The 26,543-nt window shown below is 45.7% G+C and overlaps 1 protein-coding gene and 1 long non-coding RNA gene across 5 annotated transcripts in view; one reads left to right on the forward strand and one right to left on the reverse strand.

Moving 5' to 3' along the window:
• LOC119446117 (uncharacterized) overlaps nucleotides 1–26,543 on the reverse strand; it is a 52,844-nt gene that overhangs the window by 15,856 nt on the left and 10,445 nt on the right. For 2 of the 4 annotated variants that reach the window (XM_049663919.1, XM_037710469.2), the window contains 11 exons: nucleotides 25,406–25,468; nucleotides 23,700–23,868; nucleotides 23,086–23,147; nucleotides 19,441–19,597; nucleotides 15,092–15,153; nucleotides 14,434–14,605; nucleotides 10,569–10,630; nucleotides 9,099–9,255; nucleotides 7,530–7,591; nucleotides 2,901–3,072; nucleotides 1,841–1,902 (listed from right to left, as the gene is read on the reverse strand). In XM_049663919.1, coding sequence (XP_049519876.1) covers nucleotides 1,841–1,902; nucleotides 2,901–3,072; nucleotides 7,530–7,591; nucleotides 9,099–9,255; nucleotides 10,569–10,630; nucleotides 14,434–14,605; nucleotides 15,092–15,153; nucleotides 19,441–19,597; nucleotides 23,086–23,147; nucleotides 23,700–23,868; nucleotides 25,406–25,468 — 1,200 coding nt within the window. The remainder of the gene's footprint in view (nucleotides 1–1,840; nucleotides 1,903–2,900; nucleotides 3,073–7,529; nucleotides 7,592–9,098; nucleotides 9,256–10,568; nucleotides 10,631–14,433; nucleotides 14,606–15,091; nucleotides 15,154–19,440; nucleotides 19,598–23,085; nucleotides 23,148–23,699; nucleotides 23,869–25,405; nucleotides 25,469–26,543) is intronic. The other 2 variants (XM_037710468.2, XM_049663920.1) reach the window with 1 other exon arrangement.
• LOC125944084 (uncharacterized) overlaps nucleotides 24,915–26,543 on the forward strand; it is a 465,938-nt gene continuing 464,309 nt past the window's right edge. Inside the window, exon 1 of the long non-coding RNA XR_007466111.1 lies at nucleotides 24,915–25,071. This is a non-coding gene — a long non-coding RNA (uncharacterized LOC125944084). The remainder of the gene's footprint in view (nucleotides 25,072–26,543) is intronic.

Here is a 26,543-nt window from a genome sequence, read left to right on the forward strand (position 1 = left end):
CATTCATTCACCATAAAGAACCACTTTTCTCTCTCACGTCGTGAAGTTCGGCGCGCAGTAAACGAGACTATCCGCCATATTCTACCGGGTTCCAGCACGTGATCTGGCTCTTTGATCCGCTTGCGTCTTCCTCTGTGCTCGTGTGGCACTGACTTTTATACCGTTGGTCAAGTTCTCTCATGCACAGCCCGCAAAATGCTGCGCGAAGCGAGGCAAACGCAGCAGCTCGCGTACGAGACCGTCATCGTAAGTGCGCCGCGGAAGGAATTCCGCTTGTAGAGGCTAGACGGGGGCAAGTGGAGAGAGTGCCGATTTTGGCGGTGAAGCTCGCCTCCTGAAATCATGGGTTCGCGCCACTTCAAATATTTCTATCTCTGCTATTAAGGAACCATTCTGAAAAATGTTTGCGACAGAAAGCTCCCTAGAGGGCCTGTAACAACGTCCAGCGTATAACCAAAATTTACTATGTGGCATGGTGAGGGGCCCTTAAGATGCTGTTCGTCTAGTGGTGATTTTGCACACGAGTATGCTACATCGCGTCAGGATCTCTGATACTGATCTCCCTCTCGCACATGGCCCGCTCCGACTTAAACCAGTCCTTATGTATAACAAAAGTTACAGAGACACTTAAGTGCATTGAATTACGCGCATTGAATTCGAAAGCATTCTGACTCTTCAGCGCGATACTTTTATCTTGGTCATGTGCTCGAATTGGGAAAAGTCAATTTTGAGGGTTAGCCGCCCAAATTTTGGGGGTAGGCCACGTCAATTTTGGGAGAGCACCAGGTTGATTTTGAACGTGGGTCAACTCAATTTTAGAATTGGGCAAAGTCAATTTTGAGGGTGGGCCACCGAAATTTTAGGGTTGGGCCAAGTCAATTTTGGGAGTGGGCCAATTTGGTTTTGAAATTGGGTCAATTCAATTTTCGAACTGGGCAAAGTCATCTTGGGGGTGGGCCAAGTCAATTTTAGCAGTGGACCAGATAGGTTTTGAGTGTGGGTCAAGTCATTTTCGAATGGGGCAAAGTCAATTTTGGGGCTGGACCACCGTAATTTTAGGGGTTGGCCAAGTCAATTTTGGGAGTGGGCACGGTCGGTTTTGAACTTCGGTGAACTCAATTTCCGAATTGGGCAAAGTCAATTTTTTGAGTGTGGGTCACGACGACCGTCCGACACCGTGGCGCTTCACCGTGGGATTTCGCAGTGCGAGCCGTAGCAGGTCCAGCGTCGAGAACGTGACATCATCACTTGGTCACGTGGGTTTTGATACCATCGGATAACGCTAGACGGTTGGTGGATTTTCCGCTTCAGGGAGCAAAGAATGCTGTCGCATTAAAAAAAAATTCAGGCTCACATATATGCGTCAAAGTCCAGTAGGAGTGACCCTGCTGTTAATTTCTGCTCGACTCTAACGCACCTGTTGCTTTCCCGAATTGTTGGATTCGCCATCTGTTGTGTTCGCACCTGTTAGGTTTCTGTACAGTGCGGGCTAATCTAGAGGCAACACCTAATTATTATTCGAGCACTTATTACAGCTCGCATAAGATACGAACCTCTCCAAAATAGGCTTTTTATGATGGTTTACTGTACCTTGCGTAATAATGACCACTTTTTGTAACTGAGACGATAGGAAGGTATAGGTAAATTTCGCTTGAATACTAACTCCACCTTCAAATACAAAAGATGGACGGAGTTTGTAAATACGATGCGGGAGGCGCCTAACGTTGACAGGTGTTTCTCTCGACTTATTCGTTGCTAAATCATGCATAAAATGGTTGAACACACAGCTACTTGAACCATGAGAAACCGCTGAAGAACTTGAAATGCCGTTGCGCCTTACCTGTGTGAGAGATTCCTGCGGTGTTCACTTTGGACGACTCTCGCTTGGAGGAAACCCTGATTCTGAAATGACGTCAAAGCAGTCCTTAAACACTGACCCTCAATGCTGCATCTTTTCAACCAGGTCAAAACTTCCATGACGAAAAAGAAAAAAAATGTTGACTTTAATGATTGCCTACTTTAACTCTAAACTGATCATCCAGTGGAATTAATAAAGAAAATAAGTTTTAAGTGAAAGAATCGGTTGGGCGAAATAGGATTCCTGATTATTTAGGAAAGCCGGGAACCTGCATCGACGCCTGAAATGCGACCTTTATATCTTGTCGCTGGTTAGTTTAATGAATGCGGAAACACTGTGGTATTCTAATTCTATTAAAGTGTGTGTGTGTGTGGGGGGGGGGGGGGGGGAGGCTTCTATTCGGTCAGCGGCTGCGTATGGCGCGGCTGAGTGCGGCCGCGCGGGCCATATATCTTGAAAGCGATTTGCGATGGGGAGAGTCAAGGTTCGCCGACGGCTTATAGCTTCGTGTGCGTTGTGCTGTCGCAGCTTAGTTTACGTTGACGCGAGAGGTGGCACGAAAGTCAATTCGTTCGCTGCTGCTGCCGCTCTTACTAGCGCCAGCGTTTTGTACAGCTGAGCGTCCGCGGTCATCGAGTGAGATGTATTTATGTTTGCCTGTGCGCGCGTGACACCATGCTTATTAATTTAGTTAGTAACTATAGTTTACAAGTTTACGCGGCCGATACGTGTAACTTTGCTATCGATAATATATAATTTTCTATCGCAATCAAAACTTTGCCTATCGGGCGAAACTGCTCTTTAATTTCTTACAAGCATTGAAGCAAACGGACACCTTTTGTTCTTCACAAAAATTGTTAATACTCTTTTTTTTTCATGGCAAGGAAACCCTAACAACCAAGCTTTCAGGCTGTCCGTTCCACATGCTCCAGGAGGCAGGGGAAAAATAGAAGTATTTAAAGCGCGAAGTGATCGTGGAAATACTCAGGTACAATCACAATTGCTTTCGCGTAGACAGTGAACAGCAAAACGCGGTGCTCACCCTTCACCCTGAGGCCTATCAAAGCGCACAAAGACGTGGCCAAAGTTGTGCTTGTTGGACAAGTAGCAAGGTGTGCACAAGTCGTAGTCGGTGCAGACGTCGCATTTCCAGCGGGCTCCTGCAAACGCACTCTGTCCACAGCCGTCGCATTGGACTCCGTCAAACCTGACAGCTGCAAGGAGCAAAGACGCATAACGAAACTACGTAGCTGCCCATGGCAGTTATGTTATACCCCAGTCACGCAGGCAAACTTAGTGATACCGCGGGTGCTCGATACGATAAAAATACACAAGGTATTTTCAGCGAATGACCATGGTACGTGATGATTTCGGCGAGTGCACATCTCAGCCACATTTTGCAGTCGTGAGCGTCGTGCGGAGCTCACAAGCGGAGCACAAAGTCACTTTTTCTCAAACGCTGTTTTCAAACAAAGCCTTCTCCCCACACGATTCGAAGCGGCCGGCGTCTTGCATATGTCGTCAGATGCAAGATTCCCATAGACGGCTATTGGCCGATAGCTGAAATGAATCAAGCGTCAGTCAGTGTGCTCCTTCTTACTGTTACTGAGTATATTGATGTAGTCTACTAAACACGTAGAAGCGCGCCAAAATATTCGTTTTGAATTTTGATAAGAATTACGCTCTTCCGGAAGAATCCGACTATCGTCAGTTCACGCCCACGTTGCGGGCCCGCACTGCTCCGCCATATATGCTTCGCAGTGCAAGGCGTTGAAGAAGGAGCGGGAGCACCGCGAAAGTGATCAAAGTCGATATTTGATTGCCAATAACTCCGCTTCTGCTGAATACATCGAATTACTTTTTGCTGCAACATATTTCTGAAAGAGTTTATTTTAATGCCAAATGCACTTTTGGACTTCGATAAAAACTGTTTCAGGGCGCCTTTAAGATGTATTTATTGTAAAAAAAGTAATTCACTGCAACCGTCTCTCAATATGATCGATCCTCATGAGAAAAGACAAGAAAGCATTGCATCAAAGGCGAGAAGTAATCAAGAATGGCGGTTTACATTGCGGCTGGCACAGGAATGCTTGTAACGTTTTAACCAAAATCATAATTGCTTCAGAACGAGTGTCGACCCTTATACTGGGGTTTATGTGATTATTTTGTTATTTACAACCTTTGGTGGCAGCGAAGTGAGTATGTCGAAAACACTCGCTTGAAGGAGTGTTCGGCAGCTCCTGTCAGTAAAGATTTTTGTATGACAGCCTGCGAATGACACTTGTGGAAACGTACAATCGGTCAAAATGATACTAAAGTTGACCGTCCGACAGAGGTGCTATAATTCTGCAGCTAAATACGGCAGTATTTACACAATTGAATGACATTACGGCATCCATCTGCACAAAGAAGGGCCTTGCAAAAAACAATCAACAATGGTCGAACGAGGGGCGCCTCAGGCTCGAGCCCATGTTTCGACACGTTGACTTGCTTTCATCCGAACCTAACGAGGACAAGTCCCTGTGTTGAGGACTGATTGCCGAAATCTTGTCATCAGCCTGACCCATTTTTTTTGGTTCGACCACTGTTGACAGCTTCAAGTCTACGTCTTTTACTTGCAGCCTTGTGTCTTGTTTGGACTTGCAATAAATAACCGCATAGTGAAAAGCGAATGAAGCAGAAGCACAAATTCAGGAATTGTGGCCACACTGCTTGCCTCTGCCATCGATGGTTTATAGGGTGCCTGCTGAAGATAATTTATTTCCACAATTACAGCTGCCGCATTGCGAAGATTGTTAACACAATAAGGATACCTAGCCTTCCCATTCGTCAAAAAAGGACAGGTTATACATGAGTTATAAATCTATCCTCGTCTTGTATTGTCATTCATGCTCCACCGTTACAGCCAAGAAAAAAAAAAGCCGGCAGATCCCACGCCCTGTGGGAATCGATGTTATGCAAAGCAGTGTGCGGGGAGCCTACCAAGTTAATGAAACGACCATGAGAGCACCAAGACGCAGGCGGATCTTTCATGACCTACATGACACGCATGTCATGACATTCATGTCATGAGTCCTCAGGAGTTCCTTTAGCTACACCTTAGTCGAAAGCTACACCTAAGGTGAAAGCCTTAGTCATGCTCATGACTATGACTTCAACCATCACCCTTTAGCCTTTTCCTTCACTTAGTACCACATCCGAACCCATTCCATTGGTTTTTGAGTGTTAATCTTTTTTCGCTGCGTCATTCACATTTTCGCTGTGTCATGCCCATGATTATGAATTCTACCATCATCCTTTGGTGTTTCCTTCACTTAGTAACCCCGTCTGAACCCATTTCAGTGGCTTTTGAGTGTTAATCTTTTTTCGCTGAGTCAGTTATGGTGGTGACTTCTACCACCATCCTTTAGTGTTTCCTTCACTTAATACCCACGTCAGAACCCATTTCAGTGGCTTTTGAGTGTTAATCTTTTTTTGCTGAGTAATTGACGTTTTTGTTCACTTTTGGCCATGACCATGGCTTCTACCATCATCCTTTAGTGTTTCCTTCACTTAGTACCCACGTCCGAACGCATGTCAGTGGTTTTTGAGTGTTAATAATTTTTTCGCTCAGTCATTGTCATTTTTGCTCAGTCACGGCCATGACTATGACTTCTACCACAGTCCTTTAGTGTTTCCTTCACTTAGTGCTCATGTCCAAACCCATTTCAGTGGTTTTTGAGTATTAATCTTTTTTCGCTGAATCATTCACATTTTTGCTGAGTCATGCCCATGATTATGATTTCTACCATCATCCTTTAGTGCTTATTTCACTTAGTACCCACGTAGGAACCCATTTCAGTGCCTTTTGAGTGTTAATCTTTTTTCGCTGAGTCATAGTCATTTTTGCTCAGTCATGGCCATGACAATGACTTCTACCGTCATCCTTTAGCGTTTCCTTCACTTAGTGCCCACCTCAGAACCCATTTCAGTGGCTTTTGAGTGTTAATATTTTTCGCTGGGTCATTGTCATGACCTGCCTGACAAGCATGCCATGACATTTATGTCATGGCCGATAACTTATGTTCGCCATAAACTCCTGTCATACTATGGCAATTTTGGTACCTACCAAGTTAACGAAACGCCCATGAGAGCACCAAGACGCGGGCGGCTGTTCCATGACCTACATGACGTGCATGTCATGAAATTCATGTCATGACATCATTTATGTTCGTCATATACTCTTATCATAGTATGCCAATTTTGGTACATACCAAGTTAACGAAACGACCATGAGAGCACAAGGACGTAGGCGGCTAGATAGATAGATAGATTGATATCGATAAATAGATACTGTCGAAGTAGCAAATTTTCGCCGAGAAATGCTTCGCATTTAAAAAAAGCTTAGGCAGCTGATCGCAGCCTGCAGAATATTATGCGGCCATTAGTAGAAAGATAAAGCTTAGCTAGCGTACGGGCCCTTAGTACGTTGAGCACTAGCTCTGCATAAAGTTGCGGCGTGCTTGACTTCAAGTTCAGGAGGTTTGCAATGTGGGCTTGTTGGTAGATCATATTGAATAGGCTTAGCGTAGCACGATTAAAATACAAAACAATACAACACAAATACAATACGCAAGGGCGCACAAGCGCCGTGTGTGTCCCTGTGTGTGTTCTTTTGTTCTGTATTTTAATCGCGTTAAGGTAAACCTATCCTTGACTTCAAGACCTTTATTTTAATGTACGGGAACACAAACGTGAAAATAAAATGTAACCGGGTTTTCCGTTATCCGATCCCTGGCGTTAAAGTGTCGAAGACAAGACAATTCATTATCCCAAACATGCAGCTTTTATGCCGACAAGTCTTGCTAAGACTGCGGCGCCAGAACCACAGAATGATATTGTGCGCGCTTTTGCCAAACCTCATAGTTTTCATCTGCATATAGCCATCACCATGAGAGGTACGGTGTTGGACACCTCACAACTCCACCAATTGTAAGGACGAAAGCTGACTGAACATTTTATTGATCGAGGTTGGTTACAGAGCCCAGCCGCGAAGAAGATATGGGTTGTCGATGACTATATACAGATGAAAACAATGACGTGTACCAAAAGCGCTCACACCATCAGAAAATGAGTTGTCTGGTTGCTCGTAGGTTGGGAGCAAGTGGAAGCTTGAATAAGCATTTATGGGCGATCCACGACAGCGCGAGCATAGCCGACGACGACAATTCACAATGAAGCTGAAGTGACGGTTGCCCCTATTTTTTACAACGCTGTTTCTCATTACATAATTTAAACACGACATAAGTTAAACTCACGTTATACCTTGAGTTAACATAGCGTGCGTACGCCACAGAAAAACAATAAAGTGCAAAGCATTCGCAGTTTGGAGTGTGCTATTTCTTCACGTATGTAACGCCTTTACCAGTAGGCCATTCAAGAATTGTCCAACGTTGGTCTACATACCCTATGCAGCCGAAGCACACATGCTCGTTAATATAAAATAATCACTCGCCGATAAAGCACGTCCAAAGGCCAATCTGTTAACATACTGGCATTTTTTTACAATTTTCTGTTGACTCGAAATTCAGGCCAGTTTTAGCTACTGTGGTTTTCGAAGTAATAAAGGTAATGGCCATAAAGTACTGCAGTATTTAGACTATTTGCACTACTGCTGTTGCAAAGCACTTACCTTCTGTCGCAGGACAGCTCACTTGTGCCCTGCCATTTGTATCTCTTGGAGCCAGCTTAACCCTGGAAACATCAAATATACTCTTAGAACCCGGAGAGTAATTTCGCTCACAATAAGCCACAGCGAATTATTATAAGTACACTGCGAGAATTGTGATTCAATAAAATGAAGGAAGTAATAGTGAATTCTGGGTGTTCCAATTTCGTCACAATGTATGACTTTCTTAATATTTGGCACGATAAAATTTTACGAGGAGTGCCTTGCAGACACTGGCAACAAGAGATGTTCCGGGCATCATGCCTTATCTGCATTCGAGGTGTCACAGGAAATAAGTTCGGGGTGGTCATTAGTCTCAATGCTGTTATCTAAATAAATGAATGTCGCTGCCACTGACGTCATCTTTGCGCCATCGTTCGTAAACTTTGTTAGTGCCGTCGTGCCGTTGTCGTCCAGCTGCCGCTGCCATCCTTAAAGTCACGCTGTCATTGTCGTAGAGTCATCATCGTGAAGCTGCTTTGTCCAGTAAATGGCTGATAAATCACCAAAGGTGGCTAAGCCTCAGAATTTCTAAATGGTTAATTACGGTCGAGATACCCCAGGACAAGAAGTCGCTCCTTTTCAATTCTATCAGGATAAAAAGAGCTGTTCACGTTCTTTAACTCCGGTTTGGAGCTACCTCATGTTTAGACCGCAGCAGCCTTCTTCGGAGCGAGAAATACTATAACGCAGGGTTTCAGTGCGCTGAAGTGATGAATGTGTACACATAGATAACGATAGAGTTACTGTGTAAGCGTTGCAACATATAAATACGCTGCATATGAAGGCAGCCAAAAAATAAAACCAGGCTCCAGTTGGCTGACTTTAGAAGTGATTGCTTCATGTTGTTTTAAGTTATAAGTCAGCACTGGGGTTCACTTGGACGCAGTGACAAAGTGCGGGCATTCCTGAAAATTTTTATCATCTGGATATATTTAACGTGCACCTAGCAGAAAAGAAAAGGAGCATAAAACCAAAGTCGACGCGAATGAGTGTCGACGTACGTGGTATATGTATTTATAAGTACTGAAATTGGGCGCATTAAAATGATGCAATGTTGCATAATTTCATGATATTCTTGCATTTATTGCATTATATTTTCTATTCCATTGTCAGATCTTCATTATTTTTCTGACCCTCTATTTCTTTTAATAATGTCGAGTGTTTTGATTTGTTTTCTTTACGCCCATGTATCTCGATGTTGTTTTATTTCGCGTAAAGTTTGGAAACGACTATTTTTTTACCAAGAAACGAGGTGGATTGATCGCAGGGATAGTGCAGTCTATGGCGCAATGTGGTTAATTTTCGACTCTGTTCGCGCTAATTACGCCCGTACAATAATTTTACCTACTCTGCGACTAATTTCGCTTCTTGTCTAGTTGAGATCTACTTTTTGATACCTTATGCGACTCGCTACGACACTATTTGGTTAAGAGGTCACGTACTTACATAGCCAGATCCCAGATACGCCCAACCCATATGAAGCTAGCAAAGAAGAACTTGTCTTCAAACTCGATTTCAATCGAAACTCACGCCATGCAACCAGCCTTGTCGATGCGCAGGAATGGGTGTTTTCGGTCGTGCTTGCCGGCCATGTAGCAGGCGGTACATAGGTCGTAGTCGATGCACAACTGGCATTTCCAGCGCTTGCCGAAGATTCCGAGCTCGCCACAAGCGTCGCAGTTGATTTCTTTCAACAAAAGAAAGTGGCATATTCCATTTAGTGCGATGAATACGTTGCTGAGAGACGCTGAATTGTTAGCGTTAAATCTGGGTTATAAGCAAGGTTGCGTCTCATGGCGCTATTGGCGTATATTGCGTCAACTGCCTGACATATAGAGTATGTAAGCTATGATATTATTACGATATCATCGAGAGATGCTATAATACGATGTATAATGTGATGTACATATTACAAAATACTAAGAATGAAGGCAATGTTTGAAAATTTCAATAATTGTGAGGTCGGGTTCCCATATTCCGACTCGCCATATGTAACGCACATGGGCAGATAAAGGTTAAGAATGAGAAATCCCAGATAAATAGCCCATTTGTAACCGCGCGCCAAATACGTGAAGTACACTGCGTAGAGCTTTGTCTAGTCAGAGTATCATTTTAACATAACACGCACAGTGCAGATATAGTTTATACGCAAATATATGTCCCACGGTATTGTAAGGCAGCCTGCTCGCTAATTAGCCCACTGTCCTAGCCCTCTCACATCCTTTTTTAATGTTTGTAAGCATACGGATGAGATAAAATACAGTGTTTCGCCGGAGTGCGAAGCATTGATTGTGGTAGCATATTATTAGACAGCTATACGAAGTTAATATTAGCCGTATTATCAGCTGCAGATACTGCTGTAAACATTCGCTTACTAAGCAAATTACCAAGCGCGCAAGGGCAAACACGAACACATCTCACTCAATGACCGCGGTCACTCGCTGTCAAACGCTAGCGTGATGAAAGCGGCAGCAGCGGCGCGCGAATTCACCTTGGTGCCGCCTATCGTTTCAACTTGAACTAGGCTCGCGAGAACACAGCGCACACGATGCCCTCAGCTATATTCGGTCGGCAGCCTTCGACCGCAGCATAGGTTGCCTCCAAAAGAGGACGCGCCCGTCCGCGCTCACCCGCAGCTTGAATAGAAAAGGAGTGATCACTAACCTGCCCCTTCCAGCGCGCGCACATCTCCACGCTTCCCCCGCCCCTTGCGAGCATGAGAAGACGGCGCGCCCCCTCCCCCTTCCTCCCTTGCGAGCGCGAGAAGACGCCGCCGCATCAAGCCACCATATTCTGCTCACCTCACCTACGCAAGCTTTCGCTCGCAACTACAGCACACGGCGCGAGGCCGCCATGTTATCGCAGTTGAACTTTATACAGAACATCACGGCGACGACGGCGGAAATTCGCCTGGAGTGTTCATATTAGTTGCTAGCGCAATAAATCAGAGAAACGGTACCGTTTAGTGCAGTTCATAACTTCATTTTATGTTCGCCTTACCCTCATGCAGCATGGCTTTCAATTCCAGTTCAGTTGACTGTTGCCTCGGGCACACCCTAATCCTGGAATCACAAACATCTTCTTGAGTTATTTGCAACATTGTATCGAGAAAGTGAAACGCACGTTGTTCCCGGTGGCAACGCTAAAAATGAGCTGTCCAACGACTGTAATAAAACGAAATGAATCGAGTTGACCACTTAGTTCAAATCACATTTGTTGTTGTGTCTTGCGCACAAGACACTTACAAAACCATGGTTACAAGTTGACTTCTACATTTTGAACGTGTACTTAATGGAAACGCGGCGCCTTGTTTATTTCAGAGCATTGTTCTAACCTATATTGCGATTTAACTGACCCGCTCCTTAACACTGCATAGTTCTTTTGAGTACTCCCTCTTGCCATTTACCATGACCACTAAAAGTTGTTAAACGATCATACGATTGTGCTTAATTTCTCATGGATAAAATTATGTAGATACCACGCAATGTGGGAATCGAAGTTACGCGAAGCATTTTGCAGGTATACTTGGCTATGGCATCAACCCTATGGTGGCGCGCCTCGACCGGCCTTTTGACTCACTCGATGACTTCAAGCAGGCCTGAATGTGGAGTTGGGACATGCTGAGGGTCAGAAAGAACGTGGGCTTGCCTTATAGCTGCTCGATCATTGCGCCAACACGTTCCTCTTCCTCTGCGCCAAGTGGCACCCCAGCAGTAGGCCATCCTCGAGCTGCTCAAGTAAACCTCTGAGGAACGCAATGTCCGAGTCGACACATTTCTCGACGAGCTGCGGTCTTCCAAGAGCTTCTCTGTGAGCGTCAGGAGCCGGTAGGCATGCGCGGGGTGGGAAACTTGCTTTGTAATCGCTGTTCGCGAGGAGGAAACCACCATTCGGTGTTCCGCAGCCGACATACGAGGATCTTCTTACGCGCGCCATCTGGCTCGGCACAGGTAGTGCGCGAGAATCAGAGGCGAGTCGCATGACGGAGTTCGAATGACAACGATGCCGCGACCACGCCTGCAACGCGAACATGAGCATATACCCAGCAGCTCAAGTTGGTAGGCACCGCCAGCCCCGCCGGCGTAGGATGATATATATATATATAGATAGATAGATAGATAGATAGATAGATAGATAGATAGATAGATAGGTAGATAGGAAGTGCCCGAAGTTCGCAAGGAATGCTTCGCATTAAAAATTAACGATTCTCAATTTTCGCTCCAGTGCTCTCCAGAGTTAAACACAGTGTCAGTATTTGTATCTGAAGTGTCATTTGCATAGATGTATCACGACAAACTAAGCGAGATAGCATCTTGTTTTCCTCAAGGTGAAGTTCTGGGTTACCTACGAGGGAAGTGTAACCCGAAACCTAGCCTGCTGGACGGTGCATAATTTACTCGCCAGAACGGCCACACATTAATGGGGTGCTTCACATACATGTTTTACAGATAGTGATGGGGTTTCGCTTTCGAAAGCCACATTGAACTAAAGCTTAAGGGACGCCGCAAGCGAGCCGAGTGCATTGCGGAGTACTTGTGACCACATGGTCTACTTCACGTGACCCAAACTTTGATGCACAGCTTGTACGTGTTGTAGATTCCAGCCCCATCGGAACGTGGCTGTCGTAGCCCAGGAACCAAACAGGTGACATGGTGATAGACAGAAAACATTATAGCCGCAAACTGTCCATGCCAGATAGTATTCCAATGCAAAATGGCTAGAAGACCCGCCGTGGTGTTTTAGTGGCAATGACGTCTTGCTGCTGATCACGAGGTTGCGGGTTCAGTTCCCGGTCGCGGTGGCCACGTTCTGGTGAGGGCAGGAAGCAAACGCACTGTGTACCATGATTTAGGTGCCCGTTAAGCAACCCAAAATGATTGAAATGATTCCGGAGCTCCCATTACGGCATCAGGTGTTTTGGACACCAAACCCCAAGAATAAAATTAAGAAGGTGCAGATAAAAAAAAAAGTTCGTTGCTTTAACTGAAATTTTGCTGTCAAGGAGGTCAGCGAGATGTGTAAATTTTATAAAATGAACATAAACTGAGCTCGACAGAAATTTAATTTCTCTCTTTCGTAGTCGTCCAATAACAGTGCAAGTGTGAATGACGTTTGCTCGCCTTTTTAGTTTGAGTTTAATGTCGCTCGACTCCATTGACTCAGAAAGAGCACGCGTACGCGAAATAAGGTGGTCAATATTACACTGACGTAACACCATCAGCATAATGTCGAGTTCATGCCACAATGCCTCTACATTTATTCGGTCTCCTTCTTTAAACAGGATGATCAAGTCCAATTCGCAAAGCCCCAAGCGATAAGTGCTGCGACGCAGGTACGTACGTTGCACAAGCCTGTAAAAACGGTAGCGGTGATAGTTAGTGACCAAAAAGCAAAGACAGGTATAGGTGGCGCAAGATCGTGCTATTACTATGTTTCGTGTGATGGTAATCTCGGCTGGTCGACTGAGAACAACTTTTGATGATGCTACAACTGTATTCATTTTGTCCATACATCGTAAGTTCCAATTGTGCACGTGAAGCAATTATCTTGAGATCGCAAAATACACCGTCCTCTAGCAATATTGACGAAGTAAACATATATATGTCGCCGGACGTGGAGCAGGGAAGACCTGCACAAAAATAACCCGGCAAGCAGAAAGCGCAACGTCAGGCAGGAAAAGCACTAATTTTTTGTGTGTGTTTAAACCAAGTTTGCATATCTGTTACGGAGTATTCTTAGATAATGTTTTTTTTGTGTGTGTGAGCAACTGAGACCAAGCCTCAATTGCAAAGGCGTGTTCTGACGCCTCAGAATAAGTCGAACTTTCTGGTCAGACGTCAGCCTTTCACCTCCCGGAAACACACGCTGGTTAGGCCTATTCAGGCGTCGGTAAGACCTCCGAGCGAGGACCCTGGTGAGGTCCGCGGATCAGATCTATGGGTGAGCACCAGGCGTACTCCAGGATCAAAACTCCGAAACAGGAACTCCGTGATCATGCCATGACCGCGAAGGCTGCCGTGACCCCACGTTGTTCCGGTCGAATTCCTTGAGCTCGGGCCCGAAACCCAGCAGCGTCATCCTCGGCACTGACACTCTGGAATCGACCACATCAGCGAGGGCAGGCCCACGTCGGTCCAGTCTAGATCCCAGAGTCGAGATCCCAGCCCCACAGCAACAAACCTCGCCATCCGTCATCGTGTCCTGGCAGCTCTGCTACCCTTGCTGGCCTCGTTGCAATTAGGGAACGTCTCGCCTTGTCTGTCGTGGCCGACTTCTCACCACGCGCCAACTTCACTTTTTGGCTTTCCGCCACCCATCCGCCAATGATGATGATCACTGGCACTTTTTCTTTTCCAGTCTCACAAAACGTCTATTACCCAAACGCTCACTAAACACGCTTTACAAAAGTGCCCCACGGGAACCGCCTCTCCCTCCCCCTCCCCCCAAAAAGGAAGAAAAACACTGTAGAAAGCGAGCGACACTAACAATAATAGTCCACAAGAAACGACGCTAGTTCAAGAAAAATTCACATTCATAGATCGCACTCTAAAAACTCGTCAAACTGATCCGCCTTTTGAAGGACTTAAGAAATCGGCACCCACATTGTCAGAGCCCTTAATGGGCTCGACTATGAATGAGTGTTGTTGTAGAGCGAGGCTCCACCGCAGAACCCTAGTATATCAGAGGCGACGAGCAAGTCCCGTTACTTTATGCAAGATTCCTGAAGGCAAACAGTGGATAAAAATTGTCGTTTTCGTGGCGTTTGATAAGCAGAAAGCAACGCATTGCAAGTTGAAACTGGGAAAAATTAGCGGATTTACGTAAAAGCAACAAGAAAGTCACCGTCAGGAAGGCATGCGCTTACCCTCTGCCACCGGGTCTGTCGAAGCGCACAAAGGCGTGGTCAAGGTTGTGTACATCGGACAGGTAGCAGCGGGCACATAGGTCGTAGTGGGCGCACACGTCGCATTTCCAGCGGGGTCCAAAAAAACTGCCGCGGCCACATGAGTCGCAACAGAGATTGTCGAATGTGACTCCTGCAAAGAAAACGATGATTACTAGTGTATCAAAATTACAATCCCTTCAGTCGCGAATTATGACTGAGTGTGACTGAGAATACACGTCGTAAGACCGACATTTTCAGTGGTCCGGAAGGGTTATAAACAGCGCAGTGACTGTATCGTATTCTCGGACGATCACGTTCGGGAATACTTTCACGAGACTTTGTTTGACTGGTGCTAGACGCACCGGCGTTAACGAGCGACCACATTCTTGGCACAGTGTCAAGCAGGCTGTCTTAGCATTCCGAGAGCGCAGTCAACTGTAGATGCCGACACGTTCGTTCCTATAGTCTCGCGAGAGTATCCCCAAATGTGATGGTCCAAGAACACCGCCCCGAATTAGCTTAATATTTCTCTTTCATGTATTCAGTATTGCTCCTACGCTTTTGAGGTGATTCTGGCCAAGAAAACGACAGATTGTCGCTACGAGGTTACCTACTTTACTGCTGTTCAGGAGCTTACCTCCGGGTTCAAGATAGCTCAGTTGTGTCCTGGCCGTTGTCTTCCTAGGAGGTACCCTCGTTCTGAAAACGATAAGCCTTGCTTAGAAACCGAACAGCTTTTATTATGTCAGGGTGGTTTCTAGCTCAGTAATGACACGCTGCTACTGAGAACAAGGTATATAGCGACTTCGGCTCCCGGTCTGAAAGACGGATTTAAGCAGAGACGAAAGGCAAAAAATATTCGTGCGCCGGAGTCGTCGAAAATAGTCCGGAGGTCTATAGACATTTTCATGAGGGCGCTTCCGATGGTCTGGCGTAGAGAGTATGTGTCAGTGTTGCTTGTTTGGTCTGGACTGTGAGCTTACCTTGCGCTTGCGTTGAGGAGTGGTAGCTTTCCTTCGATGTTTCCGTTTATTTTTGTGACGAATGACTTACGCTCGTAAATAATTGCATGTACTCATCAAAAGGCTACAGGCCAGCACTGTGCAGTTTATGGATGCACATACAACCAGCGGAAAATAACGATTTTGGGGAGTATAGTGTGTCCACAACACAGCACTCCGCGAGACCACTGCCGATGTGGTATGTTCACGCTTCACCGATTTCCTGCATCAGCTGAGGACTTAGCATTTCAGTCTAATATGAACCAATGCACACATCAGCTAAATAACGCATTTTGGTAAGCCCTTTTCGGCACATTTTCCAATAGGTTGCGAAAATTGGCAGCCCTTCGATGCAACATTTTCTCGTATGTAGTGGCAGAGGATACATTTGTTATTCTTTCAAAGACGACTTCATTCCAATGCCTAATACGGGGGTCACACGGCGCACTTTTGATCGTGATCGAGCCCGATCTAGATCAAATTTCTCGGTCGCGATTGGCTTCTTTGCTCAATCTGGGGAAGGGGGCCAATCACTATCAAAAGTGGCCGTGTGACACCGGTATGAGACAAATTGAAGCATTCTGCAAGAGAACTAGTCGGTAAATACACTTCTCAACGATCTGGAAAAATCGTGTCCTATGGAAGATGTATGCAGCCCTGTGTCCACCAAAACATTGTCTCTGTGTTCACACACACCCTGCGCGGCCCTGCACATAAAGGTAATTTCGAAATCTAACACCTGAGTTGTATCAATTGTGCTGGCATCTGTGATCACTGTCGCGCGTCGGTTCGCTGCAAGTACCGCGCTGCTCGAGCGCCACGCTTCTGCTTTGACATTTGGTTATAAGCACCCTGCGCTGCACCAGATTCAATAAATTTTGCATTATTGAGCTGTTGAGTAGCGTCGGAATCGTATGGAGTAACAACCGCAAATCTACCAACCGCTGACACTCGTCGGCGGGCCGCCGGTGCCTGGTTCTAAGCATTGCCCAACAGCTACGCACGCGCCTGCTTTCGCTAAATGAGGCAACCCTGAACCGCGAAACGTAATGGTGATCAGATTCAATGGACGACAGTTACATGTGCCTAGCAATAAGAATGAAAAAGACCACTGATTAGCACGCCACGTGTCGACGAAGTAGACGCGGCTTCCGCCGCTACCGACGACGAAATGCCACATACACTGACTACGCTTGCTGTTGCCATTGCACTTCAGAGTGCACATGAAAGATGGAACAAGTCAAGCGGCACAAGACAAGCGAAGCGGAAGAAAACAATCGAAATAATGCTTGGCGAAGATCACATACCCGAAGTCGTAACCGAAGTGCGGCCGGCCTGCTCTCGCAAGGCTCACAGTCCAAAATGGCGGCATAACATGTTCTGACGCTAGATGTCGCCCGTGTTGGGCAATGGCGCTACTCAAACGCCGGTTTGTGAAAAGGTCTATACGATTGTTCGCGACGTTGAAATCTCACCTGACGCCACTTCATTTTCTTTATTTGCTTTAGGAGGCATCACGGCACCGAATGGTCACGGAATAACACTAATGTACTTGAATCAAGAAGGGGGCCGACAGATAGACTAGCACACTCTGGTACAAAAATTAAATAAACAGGGATAAAATGTCTCGAAAATGCTGATCTACGTTTTGATAGGGGGACCTATGTTTGTCAAAGGCGCCTTTGACAAAGATAGGATCACCTATGGAAACTTAGGCTAGTCTTTCTGAGGCACTTAATCCCTGTTCAATTAAATTTTGTACCACTCATGTACTAGAAAAGTTGAGTAACTCACTGCATCAACGAAAGAACCGCAGCAGCTTGAATCAAGCGAGATTGAGTGTTTATTACTCTTTCTGTTGGGTGTGTGTTTATCATCAACATTGAAAGAAGCAGAAAGAAATATTTGACTTGTCATTAAGCGTTCGAGAAGCAGTAACAGAGATAACATCGTTCCAATGCACGGTTACGGGAATCAGTAGCACGCTTAGAAAACAAAAGACGCAGCTGTTTATTCCGGAGTTATATTTTCTTTATCACTCTGAAACAAAGCTGCGGATCATCGGTATAAAAGATGGCATAAGTAAAGCAATGTCACATTAAGTTTGCGTGCTTGGATTGTGGCACTTTTAGATGCGCACATTTCACAAGCATAGCGCGTAAGCTGAAAAAATTGGTTGTTGTTTAGCTCTGGTTAAACCTAGTCGAGTAGCGATAGCTACAGACCCCCGGCTACGCTTAGGGTTCGCTGGTAGTTAGACATGTTATTAAACTTAATGGTTTCCCACTAGGCTAAGAAAGGAGAGACTTTGTGGTTAACCAACGGGTAAAACTGTATTTTTCACACCAATGAATACGCTTCTATGATCCGTAAAGTAATGGGCTTTAATGGGCAACCGTTCGGCACGTTCCTCTTGAGTCTCTTCAGCGCACTGTCTCCTCTTGAATTCCTTTCTCCGGCGATCCCTGGCCTCCTTCAAGCTGGCCGACTTCTCACCATCCATACTGCGGCCTCAACTATGGCTGCAGCGACGCGAGCTCTCCCTTTCTATGCTCCCGGTTATCACAGCTGCGGAGCACGGGGTGTGACGTACAGAGGGCGCAGCGAGTGCCCAATGGCAGGAGCGGTGGCCGCGCGGCGACCGCGACGAGGCTTTTTGCCGTAGAATCGAGGCCCGTGGTGTGACGTCACACAGAGGGCGCGGCGAGCGCGCCAGCTGTTAAGCCAGCTGTGGCGGATGCCAGGCAGCGGCGGACGCGCGCCTGTAGGAGCGGTGGCCACGCGGCGACCGCGACGAGCCGAGTCGCCGGAGAATCGAGGCCCGTGGTGTGACGTCACAGTGCGGCCACGACTGAAAGTGCGCTGACGGCGAAGAGGCGAAAACCTGGCGTAATGTAGACAAAAATGAAAGGCCCATGGAAGGAGTGTCGTCCAAGTTTACAGTGTTAGCGACTGTCGTGTTTCGATGCTGGGGGTGATCCGGGAGTGTGTACGGACCAGCTGCCCAACACCAACAACCTTGTGCGCACACAAGGCTACACAGGGTCTTCACCATCATCGTGAAGGATAGACTTACGTGCGGGTGTGTGAAATTGTTCGTGGGTTGCAGGCGCTCAGCTGTACAGATGTAGTCGACCCCGGATATATCGAACCCACATATCACGAATCCTTGTGTATATGAAACAGCTGTAAAATCTCCTTCAAAATTTCTGTTAATTTTTTTATTTTATAGATCGAATTACCGAACTTACCGAATTTTATAGATCGAATATCGAACTCTTTTGTGATCCCCTTCAGATTCGATATATCCGGGTTCGACTGTGGAGTTTGAAAACGAACTGAAACACGACTCTCAAAATTGAAACATCGCTCCTCGTAACGAGATGGGTGGAAGATCTCGGTGTGCTTCTGCGCCGGGAATCGCTACGCAGTGGCTGAGTTCACATGTGATTGGTCGGTGCATTGAACGCCGCGTTGAATGCCGCGTACTCATAAGATACCTTGTGGCCGGACCTGTCCACGTATTGCGGCACTGCTTGCATGGCGGCATGCAGCTGTATAGATGGGAGCATCAAATTTCAGTGAAGGAACGCTGGAGAAGCAGCACTGAAAATACAAGCCTATACGGTGGGGCTGGTGACCGGCTGCCTATCTCAAGTCTATCCCGTACAGGTACGGTGGATAAAAAAAAATGCAGAGCTATTTGATCGTATATATAGCACAGGGTTGTGGGCCTTACAGAAGTCCATCTATTCGATAAGATTTTCTTACGTTCATTCTGTTCGTTTCTTTTGATTCACCACTCACGACGAGCCGCTAAGTGTATTCACTGTGTGCGCTCGCACAAATTTAATCATAGAGAGAGAAAAAGAGAAAGCTTCGCCCCACAATGAGCTTCGCCGCATTTCTCGCATATGGTCGGCGATATCGTTGCGCGTGAACCGAACAGGATTGTAGCTCTAAAACAGTGTCATCCAACACTCACGCTGTACCACCGGGCTTGTTGAGGCGCAGGAAGGCGTGCTCTTGGTTGTGCCTTCCTCCCATGTAGCAGGCGCCACACAGATCGTAGTCAAAGCAGAGCAAACACTTCCAACGCGTGCCGAAAATTCCACGCTCGCCACAAGCGTCGCAGTTGATTCCTTTGAAGGTAAAAGAAAAGAACAAGAAAACGACTTAATTCAAGTATTGTGCGCACTTGGCTGGCTTACATTAGGTGAAATGAGCACTGCTGGTATTTGACCGCAGTAAATGTAGTCTCTTCCAAGGCGCTCAAAATGAATTTCAAAATGTGACGAAAGTTATTAAAGCTCTTCTTTTTCTATGTACAGGCTCGGCAATGCACACAAAGTAAAATAGATAATTAGGTTCTGCTTTGTTACCCCAAAGCCCAAACAGCATTCCTCATTGACGAAAAGTAGAACAGCTTGATGAGCTTTATCTTTGTCAGTGATGAGCACATTCTTACCACAAAACAAACAAAAACAGGTATTATGTGAGCTAGAAATATAATTTGTATACGAACCGATAGTTTATTCATAATTGATTTGACCAATTATCCACACCTTGGGGGACATTTCAGCGTGTCAGAAACGTCACGACAGGTTTCGCGATAACATTCGATCTCGCACTTAAATCGCCATTTTGAAGCATCAAAACTTGCGTAATGAAATTGATACACTAGACATTGTAGCGTTAGTACATGAAATGAAAACTGACCCCTAGTTTTCAATCAATTCTACCTATTCGTAGAAGAAGAAGCAGCAGCCCAGGTGAATCGTACAGAGTCTGATAGCGTCCGTCGATACCCGCCGCACTGTGAACAAGCGAGTGTGTATTTCTGCCCCGAGGAAAGCCAGGGAAAACTGGAGGCGACTCAAAGGGATGACGAGGCATTGCTCTCAGCCGTTAAATAAATGTCGCTCTAGCTGCCTCACAAGCCGGAGCAGTCTTTGTAACAACGATCAAAGGGCAACAGTTCATATACTTACCTCTTGCTGGAGGCTCAGGAAAGAAATACGAACATACCACAGTCTGCTGGTTCCCGATCACCTTACATGTTTGCTTCATTTTCCTTTATCGGAGCAGTCCAGGCCACCACGAAAACGAACAGCCTATAACCAAGTGGTTTACTTCGTGCAGAGCGTCCGCCACCGATTACGCCGGGACTTCGAGAGCCTGCACTTTGCCTCTCTGCCCGGTCACGCAGCGATACGGCGTTACTCCACATGCCCCATGGGAAGCGGCTTGTCGGGTTGCTGACTGCGTCTGCGCGTCCTGAGCGCTGACGTCACCAGCCGTCTACTTAATCAGTGCCGCGACTTAAGGCGGCATAACATCGGAGCAGTCCAGGGAGCCACGAAAACGAGCAGCCTATAACCAAGTGCTTTACTTCTTGCAGGTGCGTTTGTTAGCATTCTCATTTATGCAACTATCGTCTAGGCTGCCGGACTGGACTGCTCCTTGTAGTCTGTGCAAAATGAGCGACAAGGTTCGTACAACCATCAAAGAGCTGGCCAAGGCTTTGGCACACTTGACTAGTAGACGATGTGAAACATGACAAAATGACAAGTGACCTAAACTATGTAACAAGAACCGAGCTGGACCCGGTAAAGCAAGCTATGAACGTCATCAAGGAAAATTTCTAGGTCTTTAAAGCGGAAGGGCAAGCAGTAAAGAACGAATTAGCTAAAGCTAAAGAAGACATTAGGGAAATAAAAAATGAAAACACGCGCCTTGCGAAGGAACTCAAGGACATTAAAAAAGAGTTAACTGACTTGCAACAAAACAGCCGCAAGAGCAACCTTGAAATAAAAGGAATTCCTTTGACCCGAGACGAGATCCTGACTTTGACAATGAAAGCAATTTCTGCTTGCATTGGTTCGGAAATTGCAGAATCTGACGTCGAAGTAATCCATCGGGTTCCGCCGAAGGAAAAAGAAAAGCCAAACATTATAGTAAAATTTCACTCTCGTAAGTAGAGAGACCAATTTTTGAAAGCAGCAGATAAACAGAGACTGAGTAAGTCTACCTTAGGTTTTAAGGATACAGTCGAACCCGGATACATGGAATCTGAAGGGGATCCCAAAAAGTACGGTATATAGGTAATTCGATATATAAAATAAAAATTTAATGAAACATTTTTAAGGGGATTTTACTGCTGTTCGTTATACACAATAATTCGTTATATGTAGGTTTGATATATCCGGGTTCGACCGTAGTTCGCCAGTGTTCTGAATGAACTCTGGGGTTTTACGTGCCAGAACTACGATTTCATTATGAGGAAAACCTTAGTGGGGGACTCCGGATTAATTTTGACCACCAGAGGATGTTTAACTTTTGACCACCAGAGGATTAATATATCAATGAATAACCGAGCAATTGAATGTGTTCACATCATTAAATATCTGGGAATTATATTTGATAGTCACCTTCATTGGAAAAACCAAATCAACGCCGCTAAAAAAAAAAAAAAAGAAAAAAACTTGTCCTTCAGCTCTTACACTCTCATACGTGCATGACAATACTTTGAATCGACTTTGCTACGATCTTTGTATTTTAGCCTATTTCAATGCCACCTTAGCTATTGTTGCGAATCATGGGACCAAACATATATAGGCAACTTAAGTAACCCCGTTGCTCCGTTTACAAAAAGCAGACTGTGCGTATGATAACTTCTTCCCCGGTGCACTATCTCAGTAGTACTCTCTTTGAGAGACTACGTGTGCTGTCGTTTATTACTATACGGAACTAAAAGATATCCTGCCTTGTAAGCAAGATAATAAACGCTAACACACCTCTGCCTCGTAATGTCTTCATTTTCCCATCGCTAAACACACGACACGCAAGCAACGGCAATCTTAATATCCCTGTGTGCTTCAATGTGTACGGTGAAAGGCTAATCAAATTTTCTGGCGCTATGATGTGGAATGACACACCTCGTGAAATAAAACTTGCAACTAATTGCGACATAATTTATAAGCGCTACTTCCTCTCTAACCAAGCATTGTTGTGACCTTTTCGTGATGTACTTTTAGTTCTGCGTACTACCCATAGTTCGTATTCTTTTTTTTTTTTTTTTGTCTTGTGGGTGTGCTTTGTTATCAATGTTGATTATTACGTGGTTGTTGTGGTTCTTCCTTCTGGGGTTTTACGTGCCAAAACCAGTTCTGATTATGAGGCACGCCGTAGTGGAGGGCTCCGGATTAATTTTGACCGCCTGGGGTTCTTTAACGTGCACTACAACGCAAGCACACGGGCGTTTTTGCATTTCGCCTCTATCGAAATGCGGCCGCCGGGGCCGGGACTTCGATCCCGCGACCTCGGGCTCAGCAGCGCAACGCCTTAGCTGACTGAGCCACCCCGGCGGGTTATTACGTGGCTGTTCATGTTGTAAAAAATAGCTGGTTAATAATTAGTACTTATGTATAGCAATTGTCTGTATTTATTACCAGTAACAGATTGTACGATATTGCTAATCACTTTTGCATTTAACCGGTCACTAGCCATTTAGGCTATCGATCCAATTTTTTTGCGCATTAACTTTTGCTAATCATATAACAGAGTTCCCTTTGTTGATTGATATAGATAGATTGATGATTGATTGATTGATTGATTGATTATGACATACCTTCATGTACCATGCCACCAGCCTGCACGCCACTTGGCGGTCGTCGTGGGGGCACCCTTATGCTGGAATCAAAATTATGAACAAGATATATGTTGAGTTAATGAAATCATAAGCAAGTTATAATTGCTATTTGCGTTATTTGTCTAGGAAAACGACAGAACTGTCTTTTCTTTTTAATCATGCAGTATTTCGTAGAGCCTTTGTTATCTGCCGCCCTGTATCGGACCGAAAAGGCCTTCAGTATTGATAGTAAATGTCTTCGAAACAGCACCACAGAAACACACGAACACGGAATGAAACTAAGAACACAGGAGTGATAGCATGAATTGACACTAAGGATTGGTAGTAAACAAATATATCCACGTTAGTGCCTGTATTTCAATAAATACCTAAAGACTGACCTGCTTTCAAACCACGGTTAATAGAGATCTCTGGGACAGACCTTCTGTCTGAACTAGACTGTAACAAGCCGCTACTGCTGTCGCTTATGCTAATAATGATTGTGAAAGCTTGCGGGTACTTGATTCCCGATGCAAGGCCGAAGTTCCAGTGAACTTCCGCCGTGGTTACCTTGCAGAATTCCGGCTAAATGGCGACTCTCGAGTGCTGCTCACCCCCTATCACGAGGCCTGTCGAAGCGCGTAAATGCGTGCGGGGCGTGCTTCCCGGCCATGTAGCAAGCCGAACACAGGTCGTAATCAACGCACACTTCGCACTTCCAGCGAACTCCCAAGATACCGCTCAGACCACAGGCGTCGCAGATGATTCCGTCAAATATGACACCTGCAGTGCAGAGAGACGTGTAGTTCACCAATTAAACTCACCCAAACTTTATAGCCCAGCTGCGCAGGCGAAGTCCCGTAGCAAGAACACACGGTGGATGCTAGGCTATTGCGCGTGCCGAAGCTGCTGATGTTCTCAGAACTAATGGAACGTGCCGAACAGGGGGAGCGTTCTGATAATGATGATAGTGATAATAATAGCCCGTGCCCACTACAGAGGATAGGCCAACAGCCGGTCGACATGCGGAAACACAGAACGAGCAAGTACTATGAAGCAAAAAGCTGTGCAACGCTGGCTTATTTAAATATATATATATATATATATATATATATATATATATATATATATATATATATATATATATATATATGGGCGTGCTCGATTTTCGGTAACCATGGCCATATAAAGCCAACCGGCAATGAAGCCAAGGAAAGCATCGGGGCAATTACCTGTGGTTGAAATTTAAATATAGTGAATAATAAAGAAAAGGGAAATGAAAGTGGACGAGAAGGTAAAACATGTCGCCGGCGGGAGCCGAATCCACAACCTCCGCATTACGCGTGCATTGCACTAGCAATTGTGCTATCAATCCGTCCACTAACTTGGGTATTTATGTTTACTAGATCTAGCCCTGGGAGTGTTAGCCAGTGCCACTCAGAGCCATGATGGGTGGATGTGGACCATCCTTTTTTTTTTTTGCCCGATGGCGTCACGTAACACGTGAACTTAGGAGAGCAGGCGCGTGGCTAAAAAAAACCCTCGTATGTTACCTAACGACGTCAAGGCTGCCAGATTCGAGACCCTCGCTATGAATGTACGAGAGAAGAAGGGAGACTGAGGAGCTCGATGTTCGGTAATCATGACCATGTAAAGCCAACAGACAATGAAGCCAAGGAAAGCATCGGGGAAATTAAGTTTGGTTGAAATTTGAATGTAGAAAATTATATATATATATATATATATATATATATATATATATATAAAGTAAGGAGAAATTCTTCAGGCTACCTTTCAGGCATAAAGCACTTGAGCGATGTTATACAAGTTAAACAGACCCGCCGTGGTTGCTCAGTGGCTATGGTGTTGGGCTGCTGAGCACGAGGTCGCGGGATCGAATCCCGGCCACGGCGGCCGCATTTCGATGGGGGCGAAATGCGAAAACACCCGTGTACTTAGATTTAGGTGCACGTTAAAGAACCCCAGGTGGTCCAAATTTCCGGAGTCCCCCACTACGGCGTGCCTCATAATCAGAACTGGTTTTGGCACGTAAAACCCCATAATTTAATTTTTTTTTTAATACAAGTTAAACAGAACAAGTGTTTATATATATATATATATATATATATATATATATATATAACTGACATGGTATTGCGAGAAAATTGGATGTTATTTATCTTCACCTCTCTGGCATTCCTCCCTCCTGCCTGAAAAATGAAATGCCGTAACCGGAAACCTGTTGCATCTTTCATCTAGTACGCTCGTATATGCATACCTGTGCTGACGTGGTTGAGCATTGTCGTCTACACAAACTTACCACGGTCCGTGATGGGGCTGGCTGGCGTGCGGCCCGACTTCCTTCCTCGGCGACACTCTTGTCCTGGAAATATAGGTAAGTCATGCTTTAGAAGCCCGCCATTTGCATAGTGCCATGTCGCATGTAGACTCGTAGGCAGAGCTCCTCTTCTTCCTTCCACTGTTTTGGTACTGGCAAGAAGTGGCGGCGCACATAGTTTCTGGGGCAAATACACGGAATGAGAAACATTTCAAGGCAGTTTGTCAGTAAAATAATTTTTTTACTTCCATTGCCAGGATAGAGAGACAGCGCCCACACTTGCTTGCCGACCCACCTCGCAACAACTCCCCGCATTCTCTCTAGGAAATAACCCCTCTTCCTCTTCCAAATCTCTCTCTCTCTCTTTCCTTCCTAACACTCTCACGCCGGCGCCAAGCGCACAGTGCGGCTCGCGTTACTCAAAACGCGCTGTTTTCCTGTTGAGTCAGGCCGGGCGCGGCAGTATCACATGGCTCTGGTAGGCTTCGCTCTCACAGCCGTCACAGCTTTGCGCTGTCAAAGGCGCTGATTGAGTCGAGAAAATGGGGTTTGTGTGCCTGTTTTCCCACGTAGTGCTGAACTTCATGAACCAACTGGAAAGTGCGTCAGCATTATCTGAAGCAATATATACTTTAGCGATCCGATAGGGGGGTTTCTGGGGCGGTTGCTTTCGGGTAATGCTGATTATTTTTATAGTGTAATTAATAGTGTAATTATAGTGAAGAGGGCAATTGTCCAAGCCCCTGGTAGACGCCCTTCCGCGAGTGACGTGACTGCTTGCGCCTGACTGTCGAACGAGTAGCGTCTAGTCTACCAGTTGCGTGACAGTTGCGTTGATCGGCTGTTCAGTTTCACTCTCCCTGTGTCAAACAGGCCGGAGCATTAGGAGCAACCAAGTAGCTTTTTTTCGCATGCACAGGGCTCTTCATAGAACGCGAACGTTAACTGTACAGCCTGTGAAGTGTGGCTACCAAAGTGACGTAGCCTACTCCGCTACGCAAGTTCTCATGTTTTATGTCTACACGGTGTCCCACGTAACTTTAGCCAAACATTTAAAATGCGCAAATGCCACGTAGGTGGACAGAACCGAAGGCAATGTTGTTTGCCGCCTCCTGGAGAT

The sequence above is a fragment of the Dermacentor silvarum genome, chromosome 3 (genome assembly GCF_013339745.2).
Source record: "Dermacentor silvarum isolate Dsil-2018 chromosome 3, BIME_Dsil_1.4, whole genome shotgun sequence".
NCBI classification, from domain to species: Eukaryota; Metazoa; Arthropoda; class Arachnida; order Ixodida; family Ixodidae; genus Dermacentor; species Dermacentor silvarum.